Source organism: Odocoileus virginianus, chromosome 1, assembly GCF_023699985.2.
Source record: "Odocoileus virginianus isolate 20LAN1187 ecotype Illinois chromosome 1, Ovbor_1.2, whole genome shotgun sequence".
NCBI lineage: Eukaryota > Metazoa > Chordata > Mammalia > Artiodactyla > Cervidae > Odocoileus > Odocoileus virginianus.
In genome coordinates this window covers 66,792,508-66,817,216 of record NC_069674.1, presented here as the reverse complement: position 1 = coordinate 66,817,216, position 24,709 = coordinate 66,792,508, and the positions used below count along the sequence as shown (strand labels likewise).

The following is a 24,709-nucleotide window of genomic DNA, read 5'->3' as shown; positions in this document are numbered from 1 at the left end:
CACGTCGAGAACGGAAAACTTTCTGCAAAGCGACGGGTTGAATCCACCACCCAGGCCCAAGTGCGGAGCAGACAGCTCCCAAGCCCCATGGCCCGACCACAGCCCGGCCCCCCTTACCGTCCTGCAGGAGCTCCCGGACAGTGGCTGCAGCCGCTCCGGACCCCGGAGCCCCACGGCCAGCCATAGAGACGCCGCCGTCGCCACCTTCCATGTTGGCTGGTGCGGGAGTGATGCCGTCACAGCGGCGCGCCCCGCCCAGATGATGACGCAGAATTTCGGCGCCGCACGCTCTGCCCAGTCCGCGGCTCCCGGCAGACTAGGAGGATCTGGTCTACTGTGTTGGACCGAACCTGCCAGTGAGCGGCGTGGTGCCCGGGTCTGGTGGGCACTGAGGGTCCAGCGCGTTGAGGAAGCCGAGGTCGCGGAACGGGCGCTTTCCTCCGTGTCCCGCCGCACCCCTGCTGCTAGCAGTGTTCTCCGGGCGGAGGAGAAGGTGAGCACCAAGACGTGGCCTCGTCGTTTCCCGCCGAAGCAAGTGTTTAATTAACCTAAGAACAGAAGCCTCTTGATGGAGGCAAGAGAGCGGAGGCTTCTGGGAACTTCGTTTGCCCGCCTGTAGTACGGCTGGCGGGTGTTAATAGCCACCTACCTGTATCTGCTTCGCTTGTGGCTCAGCCGGTAAAGAATCCGCCTGCAATGTGGGAGACATGGGTTCGATCCCTGGGTTCGGAAGATCCCCTGGAGGAGGGAAAGGCTACCCACTCCAGTATTCTGGCCTGGAGAATCCCATGGGCTCTACAAGTCGATGGTGTCGCAAAGAGTCGGACACGACTGAGCGACTTTCATGTCACCTGTATCTGCGACATGCCTTGCTTCGCATTCTTGGAGTAAAGGCAAGTGGTGAAAGCTTGGAGAGGAAGGTTGCCACGAATGAATACTGGGGAGAATTAGGAAGAGCCGAAAATCGGTGAAGTAGGACAACTGAAACAGAAATAAGTGGGACCTACTCTCCCATGAGACAGTATCCTTAGATTTTTCTACTGCTTAGCTTCAGCTGAGCGACACCAGACTTCTCCTTATTACAAATTGATGAATTTTCCATTTTTTGAGCTGTAAGATCAAGTTAGTTACCATTACATCGGCACTGTTCACCTCTACTTCTCCCTCGATAAATTAATAGTAAGTTAACAGGTCAGCCACACGTATGCAAGAAGCTTAAGCTTTTCTTTGTAAAATGATCATACGTTTTCCTATGTGTACAGTGAGTATGTACACAGGGAACCAGTTTTTCCCAGTGCAACAACTACAGGTTCTCTTGATTCTGCTAACAGATTTTCGAGAATGTGAAATATACTTAACCGTGCCAAACGCTGTTTGAGGTATTTTATAAATCTAAACGTATAGATACTCATAAGAACTCAAGCAAGCAAGTCTCAGCTCACTGCCTTATGCTTAGCCTTGACTTTGTCACAGAGGTTCTTCGCTAATATATTTGATATCAGTCCTGGTGTGAATCGGATTGATTGTTCTGAATGGAGGTCTCACAAGTTGCCAAGAGCAATGTGCCCAGAGTCACGTTAGTTTTCATTATCAATAATAAACAAAATTCGACTAATAATTTTTAAATAAGCATTGTCTTTGAATTATGGATCATTTTTCCTTTCCTGGCTTTAAATCGAAAAGTTGCAGAACATTCATTCATTCAATGAAGAATTTTGAATCTCTACCTGTATATACCAGCATGAGTGTAAAACATTAGACTCAATTCCTGTCTTATCCCGAAGGAGCTAACAGGTACATATAAACCCATTTAAACAAAACAGTAGTATCATGTGCTTTGGAGGATATGGATTTGTTTATTCCAAAGCTTAACTGCACATTAAAATCACCTGGAAATCTTTAAAAATCGCTGATACCTATATCCTAAGCCCAGATAGTCACATGTAATTGCTCTGGGGTATCATTTGGGCATCCTGCTTGAAATCTCCCTACCTCATTCTAATGTACAACAGAAATTGAGAACTACTGATTTCTTCATTCAGCAAAAACATTAAGGGAACTCTTTGTGCCATGTAAGGGAATAAGAGTGAATAAGAATGAAATTATTCCTGCTAAAGTCACAGTGACCTAATTGCCATTGGACTAGCTTTTTAGTCTTTACCTCACCTGACTCTTCTGTAATGTTTAAGATGCTCATCCCCTCCCTCCTTTGTAATAATATACCCCTCTCTTGGCTTCTGAATATCAATATTTCAAGTTTATTACTTCCAGCTCCCAAGTTCACCTTGCTGTCTCCTTTATATTCAAATTTTTTCTCCCTTTTTACTTAAATGTTGGTGCTTTTAATGATTTCTACACAATATGGTACCCATAAGTACTTTGTCCATGTTTTTAGATTCAACGTATTACCTAGAGGTTCACTTCAGTCGCTCAGTCAGACTCTTTGAGACCCCATGGACTGCAGCATGCCAGGCTTCCCTGTCCATCACCAACTCAAACTCATATCCATCAAGTCAGTGATGCCATCCAGCCACCTCATCCTCTCTCGTCCCCTTCTCCTCCTGCATTCAATCTTTCCCAGCATCAAGGTCTTTTCTTCACATCAGGTGGCCAAAGTATTGGAGTTTCAGCTTTAGCATCAGTCCTTCCAATAAATATTCAAGACTGATTTCCTTTCAGATGGACTGGTTTGATCTCCTTGAAGTTCAAGAGTCTTCAACACCACAGTTCAAAAGCATCCATTCTTCGGCACTCAGCTTTCTTTATACTCCAGTTCTCACATCCATACGTGACTACTGGAAAAACCGTAGATTTGTCGGCAAAGTAATGTCTCTGCTTTCTAATATGCTGTCTAGGTTGGTCATATCTTTTCTTCCAAAGAGCAAGTGTCTTTTTAATTTCATGGCTGCAGTCACCATCTGCAGTAATTTTGGAGGCCAAGAAAATAAAGTCTTTCACTGTTTTCATTATTTCCCCATCTATTTGCCATGAAGTGATGGGACCAGATGCTGTGATCTTCGTTTTCTGAATGTTGAGTTTTAAGCCAACATTTTCACTCTCCTCTTTCACCTTCATCAAGAGGCTTTTTAGTTCTTCACTTTCTGCCACAAGGGTGCTGTCATCTGTGTACCGAGGTTATTGATATTTCTCCTGGCAATCTTAATTCCAGATTGTGCTTCATCCAGCCTGGCATTTCACATGATGTACTCTACATATAAGTTAAATAAGCAGAGTGACAGTATATATCCTTGACATACTCTTTTCCTGATTTGAAACCAGTCTGTTGTTCCATGTCCAGTTCCAACTGTTGCTTCTTGACCTGCATACATATTTCTCAGGAGGCAGGTAAGGTGGTCTGGTTTTCCCATCTCTTTCAGAATTTTCCACAGTTTACTGTGATCCGCACAGTCAAAGGCTTTGGCATAGTCAATAAAGCAGAAGTAGATGTTTTTCTGGAACTCTCGTGCTTTTTCAATGATCAAATGGATGTTGGCAATCTCTGGTTTAACCTAGAGGTTAAAGACTCTCAATCTGTATCTCTAGCTTTTTCTTGAGAACCATATCTATATAACCCATATGAGGCATCACCACCTGGAAGTCAGCTGAGTACCTCTTTGATGTGCCCAAGCATTGACTCATGTTTCCCTGCCAAAGCCTGTCTGTTCTTCCTTCTGATTCTCTGTCTCCTTGATTGCAGTTGCCATCCACCAGTCTCTAAAGCCAAAAATGTTGACATCACCCTAGTATTCTCTCTTACCACATATAACTTGTGCTGTCATCAGGTGATTTCCAACCCTTAAATGTCTTGCTAATTTATTTTTATTTCTAAATAGCTCCTAAATGCATTCTCTTTCCTCTTTCCTCACTCCTAGACTCCCAGATCAGATACTCATTACACATGGCTTGGTCTACTACAGTGGCCTCCTTACTGATGTTTTTATCAACACCCCTAACCCCTCCAGTGAAATCTTTCCAAACGAGAAATCTGATCATGCTTCATTTCCCTGCTAAATTTTTTTCAATTGTAACTAGTGTACAAGGGGGGAGACAAACAACTTAAACAAGAATATATGCCCATGGAAGTGTGTCATATGCACACGTTAACATGTCAAGTGCACATGTAAAAATTATCCACAGAGGAGGACAAGTGTCTGACAACCAAGGCCGTAGAGTATAAATCTAAAAAGTCTTAACCTGGTGTATAAAGCCCATTACTATGTAGGCCCTGTCACATCCTGTCTAGTTACAGCTCGAGCCGTGCTGAACTATTAATGGTTCACTGAAAGCATCCAGCATTTTCATGCTGCTGTCGTATTCTTTGTACTGTTCTCTGTAACTGGACACTTCCCCAACTTCAGTGACTCCTCACTGCAGTTATTTCTGCGATGCTGAAATTGTGTCTGAGTGTGTGTATTAGCGTTATAGTGTAATTTTAATACATTTTTTTAAGACACCAAAAAAACTTTCATCTGTGTTCTCAGCATGTAGCAGGAACTTAATCTTTGTTGAATGGATAAAAATAAGATCAACTGGGATTCCAAGAACATTGTCGGGGTCCTCGGGATGGGGAATTAAGAATACAGGGACTATGAGCCGATGAAGTTGGGCTCAGGGTTTAATTAAAGGTACCACTTAGTTGACACACCTATAAATGTTTGCTGTCAGATGATAAATGGTGATAAACTCATAAACAGTGATCCGTAAAACTAGTTTCTTAGTCCACCTGTACATTCTACCTAAGGAAATTATTAGTTTATATTTAGGTTATATCAATACTTTAAGATTTAACCAACCAAAAAATTTCATGGTGAGCAATTAGACTTTTCTAAAGTTGGCCAATATTTGTTTTTAAATTACTAAGGCCAGAATTGGAATATAGTAAGCAGCCAACACTATGAAATGATAAGATTTTAAGTACAATATAGCAACTGTAAAACACTTAGGAATTACCTAATTTAATCACTTGTCCCTCTGGGTATAATAGTGATTTACTATGTAGCTATGTGATTACAATTGAGATTTTCCTGAAACAATGTTCACAAAACATTTAAATGTTTAAAAATATAATTAAAAGTTTGTTTGCTTTCTGATTCAAATAAAAAGAATAGGATTTGAGAATAAGAATAAACATTAAACATACCAGTATATCTTTTGAAATGCTCGGTACTTAAGCTGTTCTGTTACTACCATTTAACTTTCCTGGATAAAAAAATGATATTTCAAAGTGATATTTTAATATCATTTCAAATGATATTTCAATATCAAAATGGTATTTCATACTTAGTACTATATATGAATTGATTTAATCAAATTTCTTGGTTAAATCAATGCCAGACAAAGTAAAATGGAAAAACTGTAACAACATGTATTCTAGGAAAACATCTTTTAATTTTGCACAACCTGAGCACTTATTAACTTGAGCAGAAATTGTTACTATAGTCAGTTAAGTATAGAATTCAAAAGTGTTAAATGGAAAAAAATTAAAATAAAATAAATTTTTTAAAAATAAAGACAAAAAAAAGAAAAAAAAAGAATTCAAAAGTGTTAGTTTTTGACTTGAACAAGCATAATTTGTATAAAATGTGTTATAATTTCACAGTGTGCTAAAAACTATCCATGGCGTATAAAGTCAGAATTCGGCAGTATCCTATTCAATACTGTGAAAAGAAACTAAGATCCCTAAGCCTACAAACCCTAATGAAAAATTCCTGTTCTTGGCGGTTGAAATTGTAAGAATGATGGGATTCCAGTGAAAGTGCCTTCCTCCATGCAAACTAATTGTCTTTTTCAGATTTGAAACAAATCTGTTTTCATGAAGAGTGACTGCATACAAACTACAACATGTCAAGAAAGAAAAAAAGATCCAATAGAAATGTTTCATTCTGGGCAACTGGTCAAAGTCTGTGCCCCAATGGTGCGGTATTCAAAGTAAGTGTTGTTAAATGGTTAATGAGCTTAGGTTTGATTTCCTTTTTATGCTCTGACTTTTTAAAAAGTAAGACCACCCCACCACATGGATCTTCAAATGCCTAGCTTTGGGACTAGGGTACAGACTTGAGTCCTGATGCTGTTACCTGCTTGGCATGTGTATGATCTAAGTGGTCACAGTATTTGTCTTTTTAAGACTGGCTTATTTCACTGAGCCTAATCCTCAAGGTTTACTCATGTGTACCATGTATCAGAATTTCCTCCTTTTTAAGAATGAATAATATTCCATTGTGTGTATATATTACATTTTGTTTATCCATTCATTCATTCAGCCCAGCTTGAGTTAGCTTCCATCTTTTGACTCTTGGGAATAATGTTTCTATGAACATGTATATATAAATATCTTTTTGAGACCTTACTTTTTGTTCTTTGGGGTATTTGCCCAGAAGTGGAATTGCTAGATTATGTGGCAATTCTGCTTTTAATTTTTGTGGCATTGCCCTTCTGTTTACTATGGTACCTACACCATTTTACATTCCTACCAGCAGTGTATAGGAGTTTCAGTTTCTCAGCATTCTCATCAATACTTACTGTTTCTTGGGGTTGTTTTTGTTTTAATAGCCATCCTAATGAATGTGAATTATCTCATTGTGGTTTTTATTTGTATCTTTTTAGTGATGTTAAACATCTTTTCCTGTGCTCATTGGCCATTTAGGTATCTTCTTTGGAGAAATCTCTTCAAATCCTTTGCCCATTTTTTAATCAAGATTGTTTGGTTTTTTTGTTGTCCCAGTTTTGCTTGCTCTTGAGTTTTAAGAGCCCTTTATGAGCGACTTCGCTTTCACTTTTCACTTTTATGCATTGGAGAAGGAAATGGCAGCCCACCCCAGTGTTCTTGCCTGGAGAATCCCAGGGATGGGGTCGCACAGAATCGGACACGACTGAAGTGACTTAGCAGTAGTAGTTATATGTTATAGAAAGACCTTTTGTCAGCTAGATGGCTCACATACGTGTTCCCCTGGCATGTAGCTTGTTTTTCCATTCTCTTGCCATGTCTTTTGCAGAGCAAAAGTTTTTACTTAATGATGAAGTCCATCTTATCCATATTTCCTTTGCAGATTGTGCTTTTGTTTTCAAGTATAAGAAGTCTTTATGTAGCTGTAGATATTAAAGATTCTGTCCTACTTTTTTTTCTTAAAGTCTTCTAGTTTCTGTTTTACATTTAAGTTCATAATTCCTCGTTTCTATGTAAGTGTGAGACTTAGGCTCAGGTTGGTTAGTTTATTGTTTTTTGCTGACAGTTGTCTATTCCAGCACCATTTGTTGAAAAGGCTGTCTTTCCATTATTGAATTACTTTTGCATCTTTATCAAAACTCAGCTGAGCATGTTTATATGGTTCTTTTTCTGCACTCTCTGGTCTATTGATCTACGTGTCCCTCTACCAGTACCACACAGTCTTGATTACTGTCAGTTCAGTTCAGTTCAGTTGCTCAGTCATGTCCAACTCTTTGCAAGCCCATGAACTGCAGCACGCCAGGCCTCCCTGTCCATCACCAAGTCCTGGAGTCCACACAAACCCATGTGCATTGTGTCAGTGATGCCATCCAACCATCTTATCCTCTGTGGTTCCCTTCTCCTCCTGCCCTCAGTCTTTCCCAGCATCAGTCTTTTCAAATGAGTCAACTCTTCACATCAGGTGGCCGAAGTATTGGAGTTTCAGCTTCAGTATCAGTCCTTCCAATGAACGCCCAGGACTGATCTCCTTTAGGATGGACTGATTGGATCTCCTTGCAGTCCAAGGGACTCTCAAGTGTCTTCTCCAACACCACAGTTCAATTCTTCAGCACTCAGCTTTCTTTATAGTCCAACTCTCACATTCATACACAACTACTGGAAAAACCATAGCCTTGACTAGACAGACCTTTGTTGACAAAGTAATGTCTCTGCTTTTTAATATGCTGTCTAGGTTGGTCATAACTTTCCTTCCAAGGAGCAAGCGTCTTTTAATTTCATGGCTGCAGTCACCATCTGCAGTGATTTGGGAGCCCCAAAAAATAAAGTCAGCCACCGTTTCCCCATCTATTTGTCATGAAGTGATGGGACTGGATGCCATGATCTTAGTTTTCTGAATGTTGAGCTTTAAGCCAACTTTTTCACTCTCCTCTTTCACTTTCATCAAGAGGCTTTTTAGTTCCTCTTCACTTTCTGCCATAAGGGTGGTGTCATCTGCATATCTGAGGTTATTGATATTTCTCCAGGCAATCTTGATTCCAGCCTGTGCTTCCTCCAGCCCAGCATTCCTCATGATGTACTCTGCTTATAAGTTAAATAAGCAGGGTGACAATATACAGACTTGACGTACTCCTTTCCCTATTTGGAACCAGTCTGTTGTTCCATGTCCAGTTCTAACTGGTGCTTCCTGACCTGCATACAGGTTTCTCAAGTCAGGTGGTCTGGTATTCCCATCTCTTGAAGAATTTTCTACAGTTTATTGTAATAAGTCTTGAAATTAAGTAATCTGATAAATCCCACTTTTCTTTTTCAAAATTGGTTTAGTTAGTTCCTTTTCCTTTCCAAATGATTTTAGGATGATCTTTACCTACAAAAAAAATCTTAGTGGAATTTTCATAAGAATTGTATTAAATATGCATATCAATTTGGGGAGAATTGAATTCCTTGTTGCATTGAGTCTCCTTATGAACACAGTATCTCTCCATTTATTTAGATCTTCTTTGACTTCCTTCATCAATGTTGTATAGTTTTCAGCATTCAAATTCTGTCCATATTTTGTAAGGCTTACACTCAGTTATTATACTTTTAATTTTGGTGTTCATTTGTTCATTGCTGGTATATAGAAGTAAAATTGCTTTTTGTGTTTTATTCTTAGATTCTGTTACTTTGCTATGTTTACTTATTGCTTCTAGGAGGTTCCTCTTATAAATTCCTTAGGATTATCTAAGTAGACAGTTATGTCACTTACAAATAGAGATAGTTTTACTTCTTCCTTTCCTTTATTTCATTTTCATGCCTCATTGCACTGACTAAAGTTCCAACACTGTGCTGAATAAGAATGATGAGAGCAGACATCTTTCCCTTGTTCTTGATCTGGGGCGGCGGGGGGGGGGGGGTATTCTTTCACCTTTAAGTATAATATGAAGTGTAGAATATTTTCGGAGAAGGCAATGGCACCCCACTTCAGTACTCTTGCCTGGAAAATCCCATGGACAGAGGAGCCTGGTAGGCTGCAATCCATGGGGTTGCTGAGTTGGACACGATTGAGCAACTTCACTTTCACGTTTCACTTTCATGCATTGAAGAAGGAAATGGCAACCCACTCTAGTGTTCTTGCCTGGAGAATCCCAGGGATGGGGGAGCCTGGTGGGCTGCCATCTACGGGGTCACGCAGAGTCAGACACGACTGAAGCTACTCAGCAGCAGCAGCAGCAGAATTTTTTGTGGATGTTCCTCATCAAGTTGAGAAAGTTCCTTCTATTCCTGTTTTTCTGGGAGGTCTTAGTTTTTAATCCTGAATGCTGTTTTGTCAAGCACTTTTTCTGCATCAGTTGATACAGTCATGTGATTTTTTTTTCTTTAGCCTGTTAATATGGTGGATTACAGTGCTTGATTCTAATATTGAAACTTCTGCTCTAACTAGCTTTTTCTGATACCACCACAGCAGGGGAAGGATGAGAAAGCACCACCTCATTACGCTCAGGTAGAGGTAAAGTCTAGGTTTTCCACTTGGTCTCCTTTGACACCCCAGGGGCATAAGGCTCCTCATTACCGCTGAGAGGGGCTAAGAGTTCCAGCTCCCCATGCAGGGGTTGGCCTGGTAACTGCTGAGCAATGATGAAAGGTCTGGCTCTTCACTAAGCATTCTCTGACACTGTTCCTGGGGTGAGGGAGAGGGGTGCCTTGCTGCTGCACTGTTGGTGTAGAATTCCAGGCCCCCCACTTGGTCTCCACTGATAGCCTCCTTGTTTCTGGCCAGCAAGGATTAAAGTCCCAGTTCCCCACCTGGCATTCTCTAACACCACCGTGGGATGGGCCTTAGAGAACTTTGTGTCAGCTTTGGAAGGCTAGAAGTCCAGGCTCCCCACTCGAGCTTTGCTTGTGGAGGTGCAGGCCACAGATTTTTCTCTGGTGTTGTGCTGGAGTCGAGTCGTTATTATCTAAAAGCTTGCTAGGCTGCCCCCTTCTTGGCCCTTGGGTAGAATGAGCAGGCTTTTGCTGGGACTGTTTCTGTCTGCATCCATTGCTGTTTCCAGGTTGCCAGCTTCTTCAGTTTCAAACCTAGGATATTTGAGGGGAAAACAAAACTCGCGGAACTCACCACTGTCATTCCTTAGGTCCTGCCCAAGGTCACTAGCCTGTCTGCTCTCTTCTCTGCCCCTTTCAGAGTTTGCTTATGTTTGTTTTGTATATAATATCCAGAGTTTTTAGTTACACTAAGCAGGAGGAATAGGAAGAGTACATCTACTGCATCTTTCTGTAGCAGAACTTTAATAAATATTTAATGAATAACTAAACTCTGAAGAAGATAGGGTTATCATGCTTTCTGAATGCCTAATTAAAATTTTATATGCTCACAGGTTGTCTTTTAGAACACTAGTCAGAAAATATGATTGTGATCTGTGCTATACACCAATGATAGTTGCTGCTGATTTTGTCAGATCTGCAAAAGCCAGAGACAGTGAATTTACAACAAATCAAGGTATGTGAAAGCCAGAGTTTGCTGTCTTTGTAAAACTTAAAAAACAAAACAACAACAACAAAAACCTCAACACTCTTGTCTAATCAGACAACAGAATTAATTCGGAGAGTTTATTTTAAAGTCTTTCAGTTTTCTGTAAAATTTTTAATAAGTTTTTTACAATGTGCTTTTCCTCAGTGCCTTGTAAACTATGAATAATTTATCAAAGTGTCAGTCAGCCTCCATTCAGGCCCCCATTCTCTCATCTGGCAGATTCCTATCTCACTGCCACCAGCCTTATCCCATCCCAAACTGTCCTGCAGACAGCTCCAAGTGATCTCTCTGGAACTTAAATTTGATCACTTCTTTTCCCTAACTCAAGATCCTCCTTAGACCTCTCATCACCTAAAGCAGTGGTTCTCAAAGTGTGATTTCCCAGACCAGATAGCATCAGCATTATCTGAAAACTCATTAGAAATGGAAATTCCAGACTCCACTCCAAGCCTGCTTAATCAGAAACTCGGTATGTCACAAGCAATCTGTGTTTTTAAAAGCCCTTCAGGTGCTTCTGAGCTTGGTAAAGATTGAGAGCCACTGACCTAAAGAGGAAAATTCCCGCACGTGTAGACAATATAGAAAGTTCTTCATGATCCAGAACACTGAACACATGTTCTGCAGCCTTATCTTCCATCAGTTTTTCTCCATGGCCCGCTGACTTTATTCTTCAAAATACTAAGTTATTTGAAGTCCCTGAACATGCCCTGATGTCTCACATGCTCCACCTACAGCATCCTTCTTAGTCAGGCCTGTCCCCTTAGCCCTGTCTCTCTGGGAAAGGACCCTTCATGCGTCTTAATGCTCTAAAGTTGTGACTGAGGAGCTTTCCTAACCATGCTCCATTCATGTCTGTTTCCCAAGCACAGGCTTTTCCTTGCACTTAATCGTACTGTACTGTGATTTCCTCCTTACGTGCCTGTCTCTCCCCCAGACAATGGGCTTCTTGAGGGTTGGAATTTTTTTCTTGTGGATTTGTATCCTCAGCTTCTAACCCAGCGTTGAAAATATATTTGACCAATAAATGGTTGTTAAATTGAAATTTTATAACTCTCTTGAGTTACGAAGCAGAAGGAACCCTACCTGTATCCTCAGGAAAAAACTTATTCTCCATTCCTCTGATAATCCTGTAAATCAGTAGATTGCCATAGAAATTCTGAGTCAGTGGAACTAGAGCCATAGCAAGAAACCTGCATTTGGGTAAATACCCAGCAAATCTCATACAGGTAGTCTTTAAAAAACCTTTAGAAAAGCCAAAATACATCTATTCAAAATCTATAGTGTCCAAAGATGAGGAAAATCTGTCCTTTAAAACCTAGGAATGTTCTGATACATTTGGCTATATTAAAATTTAGACTGTTATATATAAGAAAAGGGCACAGATAATACTCAAAGACAAACTAAAAACTGGAGAAAATAGAATATTTTGATGTTTATGATAGAAAGCAGAACTAATCGTTTTATTTTTAAATTTAAATAATAAAAAGGGAGCAACCAAAAGAAAAATTGCACATAGAGAACTCTGCAAAAAGTATGGAGAGAAAGGCTACAAATAAAAAATATGTTGTTACATATACAGTGTAGGATAAGTTGTAACGAAACCAGAACTGTCATCCATATTGGCATATATGTGTATCAGTAAACTCTTCTAAGAAAATTTTGTAGTATCTTTCAAAATGTTAATACCTGCCCAGCAGTTATACTCCTAGGAATTTACTTCATGAATATACTCACAAAAATATGTATGTAAGAGTATCTTCATTGCAACATTATTTGCAAGAGCCTCAAATAAAAAACAGTCTGTAGTTTACCCATCATAGTGGAATATGCACTAAAAAGAGGAAAATAGGTCTGTGTATAGATCCCAGGTACATCAGGGGAAAACACCATAGGGATAGCAATGTATTTAGAATGTTAACAGTTGCTTAAATTTTACAGGTGTTCGTAATGTTTTAGAATGCAGTATAATCTCACCTTTAGGAAAGGAGTCTGTTTGGCAAAAGTGTTATACTTTTCATTTTATCAAATTTTGTACTGTTTGAATTTGTACCAAGTCTAAAGTGCATGTAATAATTTAAAATATTTTAAATTATTTTAATGCTATCTTGTTTGAACACATGCTTCTTAGTCTAAAAATAGGATTTTATCCTGTATGAACATTAAAATTTGTTATATCATGTGTGTGTGTGTTTGTGAATTTTAATGTTGAGCTGTTCATTTTATCAGGTGATTGCCCATTGATTGTTCAGTTTGCTGCTAATGATGCAAGACTTTTATCTGATGCTGCTCGTATAGTCTGTCCTTATGCGAATGGAATAGACATTAACTGTGGTTGCCCTCAGAGGTAAAGCTCAAAGAAGTTGGAAGAATTTTCAAAAGATTAGGAAAAACTAGTGAACATGGTAAACTATCATTCTGGTATTCCAAAAACTGAAAAGTAAGGAAAATAGACATAAAGAACTTGGGCTCTAAGAAGCAAGAAAAACTAAGGAAATATTATTTAGAAACACACATGCAAAGATATTTTTTGATGGCTGCAACAGTGTGTAGACCCTTGACAAGTTTTTGTCTCACCTCACCACTAGAATTTTTTTATGTGTGGATCTGCCTTGAACCTCATCCATAAGTAGTTATGTGAGACTCTGATGTTTATAACAACCCCTAAAATGTATTTTTACTGCTATGTTAGACATACTTCAAGCACTGTGATTCCATGATTTTAGAGATCACCACTTGTTTTCTCTTACTTAATCTCAGTTATAAGAATACCTTCTTATAATTACCTTCTCTCCTTATACTACAGTTACTTGGTTGAGTCTGAGTAACTGGGTGTTGATAGAATGTGCTTAATTTGATGATAATATCCTTACCTCTTGGCACCATACTAGATTATCTGTCAATAATTCAAAATATGTTCAAAGAATGAAGTCAAGGTTTTACATATAGCATAATCCAAATCAGATTAGACATGTTTATATACTCATTAGTAGAGTTCAATAAGCTGTTTAGTGCTGTTGGAATGCTGTAAGCCAAAAATATCTTTCTACTCTTAAGATTAATAAAACTTCTTGTTATGTATAATAAACATCACATTTGGAGTTGAAAAATTCTGAAGTAATTACAATTAATTACAAATACTTAAATCTGTTTTGGTTGAATGAACTTTAATTTTCTCACTTGCCAGTGAAAGCCATTTCCCCTAAATACTTCTTGATCTGGGAACATGTTTTCCTAATCTTGATACACTTAGAAATGTTGGATCTATGAATTTTAAAAAGTACAATTCCATTCCAGATTGCTCAGTAGAGAAATAGATAAATGCACTTACTGTGCTTTTAGAATTGCATCTACTCTTCCAGTTGTTTACCATTTGTCTGTTGTTATGTTTACTTTATGAAGGTGGGCATTGGCAGAAGGTTATGGAGCTTGCTTAATAAACAAGCCAGAGCTTGTTCGAGATATGGTGAAACAAGTAAGAAATCAAGTGGAAAACCCCCGATTTTCAGTATCTATTAAAATAAGGTAAAGGTAATATTTTAATCTCTTGGTATGATAGTCCGTCCATTACTCAGGAAATAAAAGAATATTCCTTTTGTCTGGAGATGTGCAGATGGCTCCTTTTAGTATGCAGGCATCTGCGTGCATGCTCAGTTGCTTCAGTCATGTATGACTCTGTGACCTCATGGACTGTAGCCCACCAAGCTCCTCCTCCATGGGATTCTCCAGGCAAGAATACTGGAGTGGGTTGCCATGCCCTTCTCCAGGGGCTCTTCCCAACCCAGGGATTGAACCTGCGTCTCCTATGTCTCCTGCATTGCCAGGTGGATTCTTTAGCTACTGAGCCACCTGAGAAGCCCCACATAGGCATCTAGAATATGAAAATGTTGAAACAAAGATGCTTAGTGAATTAATAGATACCATAATTTTAATTTATAATTCAAAACAATTTCTCCATATTTAACAAAAATTAAAATATCCCTTTATTATTAAAATACTCACTCCCAAAAGAAACAGCTTTTTCCACATACTATTGAAATAACTAATGCTAAGAAACATTTCTGATACCAAGAGTGGAAAATAGGAATAATATTTGCACTAAAATTTCACATCAAAAACTAAAAATTATAGTTTTTTGGTGACAGGTTAAAAACATATTTTGATAAATTATTACAATTCTCCCACTTGTGGATTGGAGCATGCACATATTACAATAGCAACTTTCAGTGCATCTGTGATAGTACTTTGATGAATCTTTCAGTTACCAAAGCCAAAAAAGAGCCACACTAGGTAACAGGTTTTTGTCAGTGAAATAGCTAAATTCAAGATCTTGACTGGGAACTAATACCTGAACAAAACTTTACTGATAGTGGTATGTGGTGATAATATGAACCACACAGCTAAACTAAATAATGAAGTAGATGAAATAATGTTCTGTTTAGTTTATTGATATTAGCATTAAGATTTGTGTACTGTAAAAAGATAAATGTGATTTTGAAATTATAGGATCCATGATGACCTTACAAGAACTGTAGATCTCTGTCGAAAGGCTGAAGCAACAGGAGTTTCCTGGATTACAGTCCATGGAAGAACTGTTGAGGAAAGACATCAGCCAGTTCACTATGAGGCCATTAAAATAATTAAGGAAAGTATGTCTATACCTATAGTTGCTAATGGAGACATCAGAAGCTTAAAAGAAGCAGAAAATGTGTGGCATATTACTGGGACAGATGGTAAGAAATAAGTCCTTTGACTTTTTGTTTTTTAATTAGAAAAATTAAAAAATGGGGGTGGGAGAGTAATGTTAATGGAATTTTCATTATTTTTCTTTCAAATGGAGCCATATTTTCCTGTTGTACCAATTTAAGCTAAGCAAATTACTAAAATGTTAATCCTTTGGCTTAGGAGCAACAGATTATTTTAATTGGGGTGATTTAGTTCAGTTACTTCTCTGCCACCATCTCATCCACTGAGTGACCAGTAGAGCCTACAGAATAGAAATTATTTGGGAATGGAAGAGTGGCTATAGGAGCCAAAGAAACCCCAGACTACCATGCAGTTTCATTATCCGCCTCAACTTTGGCATATCAAGCCCTGTGATACCTATTGCTAGATGAGAGAATGCAAATAAACTTAACTTCAAGCAAATCCAATTTATAACAATCCAGGTTTACCCTGAAAAAAAGCCCAAAACTAATTTTTGATATAGAAGTATTTAAAATGTTAAAAAAAAAAAAGTCTTACAAGTTCATTTACACTTGATTGTTTATAAAAAGTATAAAAATGAATTGTTTAATGAGACTAAGGGCATTATAAAATCTTGTAATAAGTTATTTTTTAATATTCTCAGTTTGTTTCATTGAGTTTGACCCCATAACCATGAGTTCTTAATGTGTGGACAAATGAAATATGTTTTAATTTGTAGGTGTTATGGTTGCAAGAGGACTCTTAGCAAACCCGGCCATGTTTGCTGGATATGAGGAAACCCCACTGAAATGCATCTGGGATTGGGTTGACATTGCTCTTGAACTTGGAACTCCTTATATGTGTTTCCATCAACATTTAATGTATATGATGGAAAAGATAACTTCAAGGCAGGAAAAAAAAATATTTAATGCTTTGTCAAGCACATCAGCAGTCTTAGATTATCTTACAGACCATTATGGGATTGACCGGACTTCCTGAATTATTTTCTATCTGCAGTGAAACCATCGAAGGTCACATCTTGGTTTTTACTTTGAATCAGTGACTCTAAAAATTAGTATAAAAACAACGCTCCAACAGAATTTTTAAAAATCACTCCTGGACCACATCCTCAGAGATTCTGGTTCAGTAGATCTCTAGGGTAGACCCAAATTTTAATTTTAAAAAAGATCCTAGGTGTTTCAAACATTGACAGACCTTACTCTGTATCCTATTATGAATTAAAATGTGAGAATTTTTTTCCTAAAGGAATCACATTTTTAACATTTTTAAATAAAACTTTTAATACTGAAAATATGGCTCATATGGTATCTGTTAGTTAACATGAAGTGCTTTAAATGAAAATCAGTGCAGAAAAGTGAGACAGCAAATGCCAACATCTGTATGAAATGAAAAGGAAAAAAATTCTGTATAGAATTGATTTCAGGGCTTAAATTCAAAGTTTAGATTGGAAAATTAAACTGCTGCTGCTAAGTCGCTTCAGTCGTGTCCGACTCTGTGCGACCCCATAGACAGCAGCCCACCAGGCGCCCCCGTCCCTGGGATTCTCCAGGCAAGAACACTGGAGTGAGTTGCCATTTCCTTCTCCAATACATGAAAGTGAAAAGTGAAAGTGAAGTTACTCAGTCGCATCCAATTCTTCAAGACCCCATGGACTGTAGCCTACCAGGCTCCTCCGTCCATGGGATTTTCCAGGCAAGAGTACTGGAGTGGGTTGCCATTTCCTTCTCCAGGAAAATTAAACTGCTACTTCCTAATTCATGAATTACACACCTCAAGGTAGTTGTTTTAAATTGTATGTAACAAATTAATTAGATGTAATGTTTTCTGTAATTTAAAACTAAGGGAGACTTCCCTGGTGATCCAGTAGTTAATACCCCTCCTTCCAGTGCATGGAGGTGCAGGTTCAATCCCTGATTGGGAGCTAAGGTCTCACATGCCTCACAGCCATTAAAACCCCAAATGATGTACATCAAAAATAAAAAATTTTTATTAAAAAAAGTGAAGATTCTGTGAAATTCTTTAAATGACATTTATTATATTTCAAGCCTTCTAAATTTTTAGAAGATTGAGAGCTTGGTAAATATCAATTCAGTTCAGTTGCTCAGTCGGGTCTGACTCTTTGTGACCCCATGGATTGCAGCATACCAGGCTTCCCTGTCCATCACCAACTCCCAAAGCCTACTCAAACTTATGTCCATCACATCAGTGATGCCATCCAACCTTCCCATCCTCTGTCGTCCCCTTCTATCGCCTTCAATCTTTCCCAGCATCAGGGTCTTTTCCAATGAGTTGGTTCTTTACATCAGGTGGCCAAAGTATCGGGAGTTTCAGCATCAGTCCTGTATTTAAATGATACTATTAATTTCTATCTCCTACATCTTATATATAAAAATTTGGTCAGTAATCTAGAGATAGTTACACAGTTGGCCCTTGGTGCTAAAACATTTTATATATGGGACTTAAGCATCCACAAATTTTGGCACCTGCAAGAGTCCTAGAACCAATGCCCCACAGATACCAAAGACAACTGTGTACTTGAAATATTACTTCCTGGAGAAGAGTAAGCAGGTTTTATTTAAAAATCTAATTTTCATACCATTTTTGGTAATGTTATTTTTATGCCTCCCAGCAGTTGAGGATAATTTTAACTTTAGAGTTCCATGGCTTAGGGAATACCCTGGTTAGTTTTCCTGGCTTTCACTATGAAGTGTGCTGGTTCAGTCTTCTGGTCAGGGAACTAAGATTGTCACAAGCCAAGTGGCACGGCACAGTCAAAAAATTGAAAAAATTTTTTAAAAAGTTCCATGGTTTGGAGATACTGCTAACTGAATTTTATTGGTGGTGAAGGTGCTACTGCACGAATTACATCAATTTGTTAAAAACAGTTCTATAATTAAGATAGTGGTCTACGAACAGCATCGAAACATGTATATTATCTAGGGTGAAACAGATCACCAGCCCAGGTTGGGTGCATGAGACAAGTGCTCGGGCCTGATGCACTGGGAAGACCCAGAGGGATCCGGTGGAGAGGGAGGTGGGAAGGGGGATCGTGATGGGAAATACATGTAACTCTATGGCTAATTCATTTCAATGTATGACAAAACCCACTGCAATGATGTAAAGTAATTAGCCTCCAACTAATAAAAATAAATGGAAAAAAGAAAAAAAGATAGTGGTCTATATCACCAACATAAAAACTTCTAAGCAGTTATCTAGAACTAGTTAATTCACGAATTTGGGGATATGAGAAATCCATTTTAACATAAGCACCCTGTTGTAATGCTTTTTAAGGTACACTCTGTGCTTTCATTTTTCAGTTAATGGATTTTTAAAGATAACTGCTTTTCATTAAATATGAGTACCATATTAGCACATAGGGAGTTACAGTCAAAACGTATTCATTTGTAAATTTGTTAATTAACTCTGAGGTGAATTTCATGTGTTGTGAGGACAATGGCCTAATTAGAGTAAGGTGCACAGCATTTCCAAGGACCCAGTGGAAAGGGCAAGGAGTTCTAAACGCCTTTTTTTTTTTTTCTAAGTCCCTTATGGTTAACCTATGTTGTCTTTTCTATGTAATCAAGTATATTTGTGACAAAGAGAAAACACTGACTTACATGTGTTTTTATATTCAATAACCACCTCTTATTTTTACCATTTATTTAATGTTCCCAAAATAATCCTCTACAAGAGAATACTTTGATGTGCTTTTCTAATATGCTGTTAATATTGAGGGGGAAAAAACTGTCATAATTTGAGTGTATTCACGTAATTTGAATACCCGGCAAAGAGTAATTGAAAAAATGTACCCATGCCTACGTTGTTCTCCTTTCCAGTTAGTCCCCAATCCCTAAAGTGTGTTTCCTCTTCCGAGCCCACGGCCAAAAGGGGAAACCCTCACACGAGATGTTGGACGCTACCTATTCTACATTTTCAGAGAATTCGGCACGATCACCGGATCCTGGCCTTCCTAATATGTAACTTCTGGCTTGTTCCGGCCAACGAAACTGTCCACGGTGAATACAGACCAGGAAGGAGTGTTTTAACCACGTTCACTAGATTGGCAGCACCCTGTCCAGCCCGCCCGCCCCGACGCCACCGTCTCTCGCCGGACCCCACACGCTCTTTCAGAACGTCGGTTAACCGCACGCCTCCCACCCAAACCACCCTTTATTAGAAATGTTAAGCTGGCTCCCCAGAAGACCTTGCCCTTGGGAGCCTCTAAGCACCAGATCGAAGAGTCTTCGCCACCCAGTGACTCCACCACCCAATTAGAAACAGTTAACGCTCATCAGCGCGTTCGCGCCGCCCGGCCGGTCGGCGGGGCCCCGCCCGCCCCCGAGGCCGGAGCCCGGGAGGGTCCGGGGGTGACGGTGGGGGGAGGGGAGGGCCCGCTCCCCTCCCCCCGCCGCGGCGTGTGACGTCCCGCGCGTCGGCGGCCGCGGAGCAGCGCGGGGAGCCGGGCAGCCGCAGGCGGGGTAAGGCTGGGCGAGAGCCCCGCGGGCCTCCCGGCGGCGGGGGGCGCGGGGTCGCGCTGCTATCGCCGCGGTTGGTCCGCGGGGCCGGCCCTTCCCTCGGCGCGTTCGCGAAGCGGGAGCGGGCGTGGGGGGGTGGGGACCGGGCTCGAGCGTTAGCGGAGGGTGGCGTTGGGCTGCTGACGCCGTGAACCTGGACCGAAAGCACGACCGCGGTGCCGCCCGGCCGGTTCCGTAAGGCTCGCCGGGGAGGTGCCCACCCGGGCCTCTGGGCCCACTCTCGACCAGCTTCCTCCTCTCTCCCCTTTCCCTTCCCCTCCCCGGGTCCCTGCCGGGCGCCTCCCTTTCAGGGGAGTGTCGGACCCCGGCAACCTCCGGGCCGGAAGCCTTGCGCCCCAAGGGCCTCTCCTTAAGCCGAATTTTCTTTGAAAGGCTACAGAGTAAATTAAGTGTTTCTCTATTTAGGTGTGAAGAAAAACAATGACACTTCAATGGGCGGCAGTTGCAACTTTTCTTTACGCTGAAATAGGACTCATTTTAATCTTCTGTCTACCTTTTATTCCTCCTCAGAGGTAGGAACCCACCAAATCGTTACGGCAACATGTATGATGAGCTCTTTAGACGGTTGAGTGTGTTACGGAAAAAGTTTTCTTAAAAGAATTTCAGTGCTGATTCTATGAAAGGCGCTCTTTAAAAATAAACTCACACGCCAATTAAGTAATAGCTAATGACCATATTAAAGTATCACTTCATAAAGCTTTTTATTATATGTACAAATTGGAGAAGAGCATGGCAACCCACTCCAGTATTCTTGCCAGGAGAATTCCATGGACAGAGGAGCCTGGTGGGCTGCAGTCCATGGGATAACACAGAGTCGGACACTACTGAGCAAATGAGCACACACATATGTACAAATAATTTTTCCCCCTCCCTTCTAAAAGGAGAAGGTCCTCGTCCCTCTTCCTTTTGGTTATGTTAATTATAGATATAATAAAGTGATGGTCATCCTTTTTACATGTCTTGTTAGCTTTTACTTTTGTTTTATTGCCCTGAATTAGAATAGTGAGCCAAATAAAAGTAAATGGATAAATGATGTTTACAGTACAGCATAATGCAGAGATATTTCACTGGAACAGTGAAAAGACAGTTTGGAAACTTACGCCAATAAATGATTCTTAGTTTTGGTCTTACATAATTCATTTGTATTCATTTAATAGCAGTTTTACTACTTTATCCCCATGCAGAATTAATGAGTATAAATTAAAAGTGCTGAATATGCAAAGTATCAGAACCATTCCTTAACATGAGTTTCTTAGTAAAAGACCGTCAAAGGTCTTTCAGGAGGATTTCAGTTGTAGCCTTAACTCTCTCCACCCCTATTGTAACCTACTTTTTAGGAGTTCAGTTTTAGATCCAGACTTGGCAGTGTGAATGATGAAATACTCTTGTGTAAAAATGTTGCAACACATTTGTTCATATAAAAGAAAATCTTTCATTAATGAGATTCTACAGATAACCCACTGAAATTTAGTAAGATTCCTTGACTTGAAGAGACTTATGAAAGTTTTTATCTTTTTTTTTAATTGGGGCATAATTGCTTTACCATATTGTGGTAGTTTCTGGGGTATGATGAAGTCAGTCAGCTATATGCATACATATGTTCCCTCCCTCTTGGGCCTCTCTCCCACCCCACCCCCTTTTCTTACCCATCTGAATCATCTCAGAGGACTGAGCTGAGTTTCCTGTGCTTTAGCTAGCTACTTGATGAGTGGTAGTGAATATATATGTCAATCCCAATCTCCCAGTTCACCCCCCCACCCCACTCCCACGCTGACCTTGTGCCCACAAGACTGTTTTCTGCATCTGCATTTCTCTTCCTGCCCTGCGGACAGGTTGGTTCATCTTCAGGGTCCAGTAATCTTCCACAACTTTTAACTTTCTTCTTACCTACCTGGATTTCTACTCACTTCTGTTTTTATCTCTCAGCTGTGCCATCACTATTTTCTTGCTTATGAAAGAAAAAATGAATTATAAGAAGGGTCCTTTGAGATTTTTTAACTTTATTCAACCTATTCATTCTATGAGAAGGTGGCCTAAGGTCATCTAGTTGAGCTTTGGCAGGTTCAGGATAAGAATCTGCCCTTCAGTCTAGTGCTCTATTTCATCACCTTGTCTCTTATCCTATTGATTTTGTTTCAAATCCTCAGTAAGACCCTTTTCGGCTTTTTGGTAACACTTGCAACAGTAGAATCCTATATGTAAGAGAAAGAAAGATGTTATTTATAAACATCTAACATCTAACTTATAAAACTTGAGGATTTGAAAAAAAAAATTCGTCAGTTGATCTTTTCTCCCTCAAAATGGTTTATAGATTATGAATCTTTTTCTTCCTATCAAATAATATATTTTTTTCTATCCTGATAAAGTAGCTATTTGGTAGATTTGAGTACATGTACACACATTACATAAATATATCCTCTTGGACAAATATACACTAGAAAAACATGGTGTATATATATATATATATGTCCACAGATCATTTACAATATGTCCTTACTGTGTGTATTCACATCTTTTTATCTTTTTACATGTGTAATCACCTTACTCGTCAAAGAAAAGGCTTCAGTCTTCATTTATCATACTTTGGCTCTCCACTTTTGTTTTTCTCACATAACCCACTAGTGAAAGACACATATTCAGAGATTAGACTGCCTGGGGTTATATCAAAACTCTGCATACTACTGTATGACTTTGGGCAAGTTATTTACCATCTCTGGCCAGAGATGTAAAATGGAGGTTTACATCTGTAAACCTTCCTCATCTGTAAAATGAAGGTGATACTAGTATCCACCTCATGTGGTGGTTTTGGTGATTAAATGAGCTAAGCCATGTAAAAGTGCTTAGAAGGGAAGTATAGTAAGGACTCTATATAGTAACTGTTATTAGCTTTTCCTTATGTCAAGCCTTATAAACTGCTAATTGTTCCCTCTGGTGGAGGCGGGTCTCCTTTTGTTTTCCCTTTCATATTGTTGATTTACTTGAAATGTGAATTTACATTTGGGTCTATGTCAAGGTATTGCTAGTTCTCTTTCTAAAAATACAAATCTTTGTAATGTAAAATTTGAATAGTATTCTTGGAGTTGGAAGCAAAGAGGCAAAAGAAACTGCATCCATATCAACTCTGTCTCCCCACAAACTTCAGGTTATTATTAGAGTTGTTTTCAAAACATAGTCTTAAGGGACTTCTCTGGTGGCACAGTGAATAAGACTCTTGCCTGCCAGTTCAGGGGACACGGGTTCAGTCCTTAGTCTGGGAAGACTGCACGTGCCACGGAGCAGCTAAGCCCATGCACCACAACCGTTGAGCCTGCGTTCTATACCCTGCAAGCCACAACTACTGAACTCACCTGCTGCAATAGAAAAGCCTGGGGGCGACAGTCCAGGGGGTAGCCAAAGAGTGGGAGACAACTGAGCGACTGAGCATGCATAGAGCTTCTCCATCATTGGCTGCAAAGAAAATAATCAGCCTGATTTTGGTATTGACCATCTGATGATTCCATGTGTAGAGTCATCTCTTGTGTTGTTGGAAAAGGGTGTTTGCTATGACCAGTGTGTTTTCCTAACAAAACTGTTAACCTGTGCCCTGCTTCATTTTGTACTTTAAGGCAAGTTTGGCCTATTACTTCAGGTGTCTCTTGACTTCCTATTTTTGCATTCCAATCCCCTGTAGTGAAAAAGCACATTGTTTTTTTTGGTGTTAGTTCTTGAAGGTCTTCATAGTACCATGCAGCTTCAGCTACTTTGGCATTTAGTGGTTGGGGCATTAACTTGAATACTGTTAGGTTGAATGGTTTGCCTTGGAAATGAACCAAAATCAATCTCTCATTTTTGAAATTTCACCCAAGTACTGCATTTCAGACTCTTTTGTTGATTATGAAGGCCTACTCCCTTTTTTTCTAAGGGATTCTTGCCCACATAGATACAATGGTCATCTGAATTAAATTCGCCCATTCCCATCCATTTTAGTTCACTGATTCCTAAAATGTGGATGTTCACTCTTGGCATCTCCTGCTTGACCACGTCCATTTTACCTTGATTCATGGACTTAATATTCCAGGTTCCTACGCAATGTTCTTTACAGCATCGGACTTTACTTTCACCACCAGACACATCCACAACTGAGCGTCATTTCTGCTTTGGCCCAGCTACATCATTCTTTCTGGAACTATTAGTGATTGCCATTTGCTCTTCCCCACTAGCATATTGGACACCTTCCAACCGGGGCGGGGATGGGGATGGGAGCTCATCTTCCGGTGTCATATCTTTTTGCCTTTTCATTCTGTTTATGGGGTTCTTAACAGCAAGAATACTGGAGTGGTTTCCCATTTCTTCCTCCAGTTGACCACGTTTTATCAGAATTCTTCACGATGACCCGTCCATCTTTGGTGGCCCTTTACGGCATGGCCCATGGCTTCATTGAACTACACAAGCCCTGCACTTGTATAGTGGCCCACACACCACTACAAGGCTGTGGTCCATGGGAGGAAATTTGAAGTTGACTTAAGTGCTTATCTTTATATGTCTGCTTTGGGCCCAGTTAATGTGTTACTCATTTAAAGTGCCCTCGTGTGAAATTTGGTACCTTTTCGGTTTGTCGCTCTTTGCCATGGATAATTCATGCTTTCTTACCTATGTGCCTTTGCTCATATTGTTCGTTCCATCTAGACTGTTGCCCTATTTCATTTTCTCTATGTTCAAGTAATGATCTGAATATAATTACTTGGGTATAAACACACATAAAAATCCCTCGAGAGAGAGAGATATATATATATCTTTTTCTTTTTTGCTATGCCA

General features: G+C 39.7%; 3 protein-coding genes across 5 annotated transcripts in view; 2 read left to right on the top strand and 1 right to left on the bottom strand.

Annotated features, from left to right (window-relative positions):
- COG5 (component of oligomeric golgi complex 5) overlaps nt 1-241 on the bottom strand; it is a 268,380-nt gene extending 268,139 nt beyond the window's left edge. The window contains 1 exon segment of the mRNA XM_070469136.1: nt 118-241. Coding sequence (XP_070325237.1) covers nt 118-211 — 94 coding nt within the window. The 5' untranslated portion in view covers nt 212-241.
- A 56-nt stretch (nt 242-297) lies between these two features.
- On the top strand, nt 298-17,378 carry DUS4L (dihydrouridine synthase 4 like). Its single transcript, XM_020882729.2, has 7 exons — nt 298-493; nt 5,792-5,928; nt 10,522-10,643; nt 12,903-13,020; nt 14,076-14,198; nt 15,180-15,406; nt 16,099-17,378. Exons 2-7 carry the CDS (start codon nt 5,813-5,815, stop codon nt 16,356-16,358), a joined length of 966 nt encoding a protein of 321 aa, XP_020738388.2. The 5' UTR covers nt 298-493; nt 5,792-5,812; the 3' UTR covers nt 16,359-17,378.
- Nucleotides 17,379-19,558: 2,180 nt separating this feature from the next.
- The window catches only part of BCAP29 (B cell receptor associated protein 29), a 50,200-nt gene continuing 45,049 nt past the window's right edge, over nt 19,559-24,709 (top strand). The window contains exons 1-2 of one of the 3 annotated variants that reach the window (XM_070469181.1): nt 19,559-19,858; nt 20,321-20,427. In XM_070469181.1, coding sequence (XP_070325282.1) covers nt 20,336-20,427 — 92 coding nt within the window. In that variant the 5' untranslated portion in view covers nt 19,559-19,858; nt 20,321-20,335. Of the gene's footprint in view, nt 19,859-19,983; nt 20,108-20,320; nt 20,428-24,709 lie in introns of those variants that run through there. The other 2 variants (XM_070469176.1, XM_070469189.1) reach the window with 2 other exon arrangements.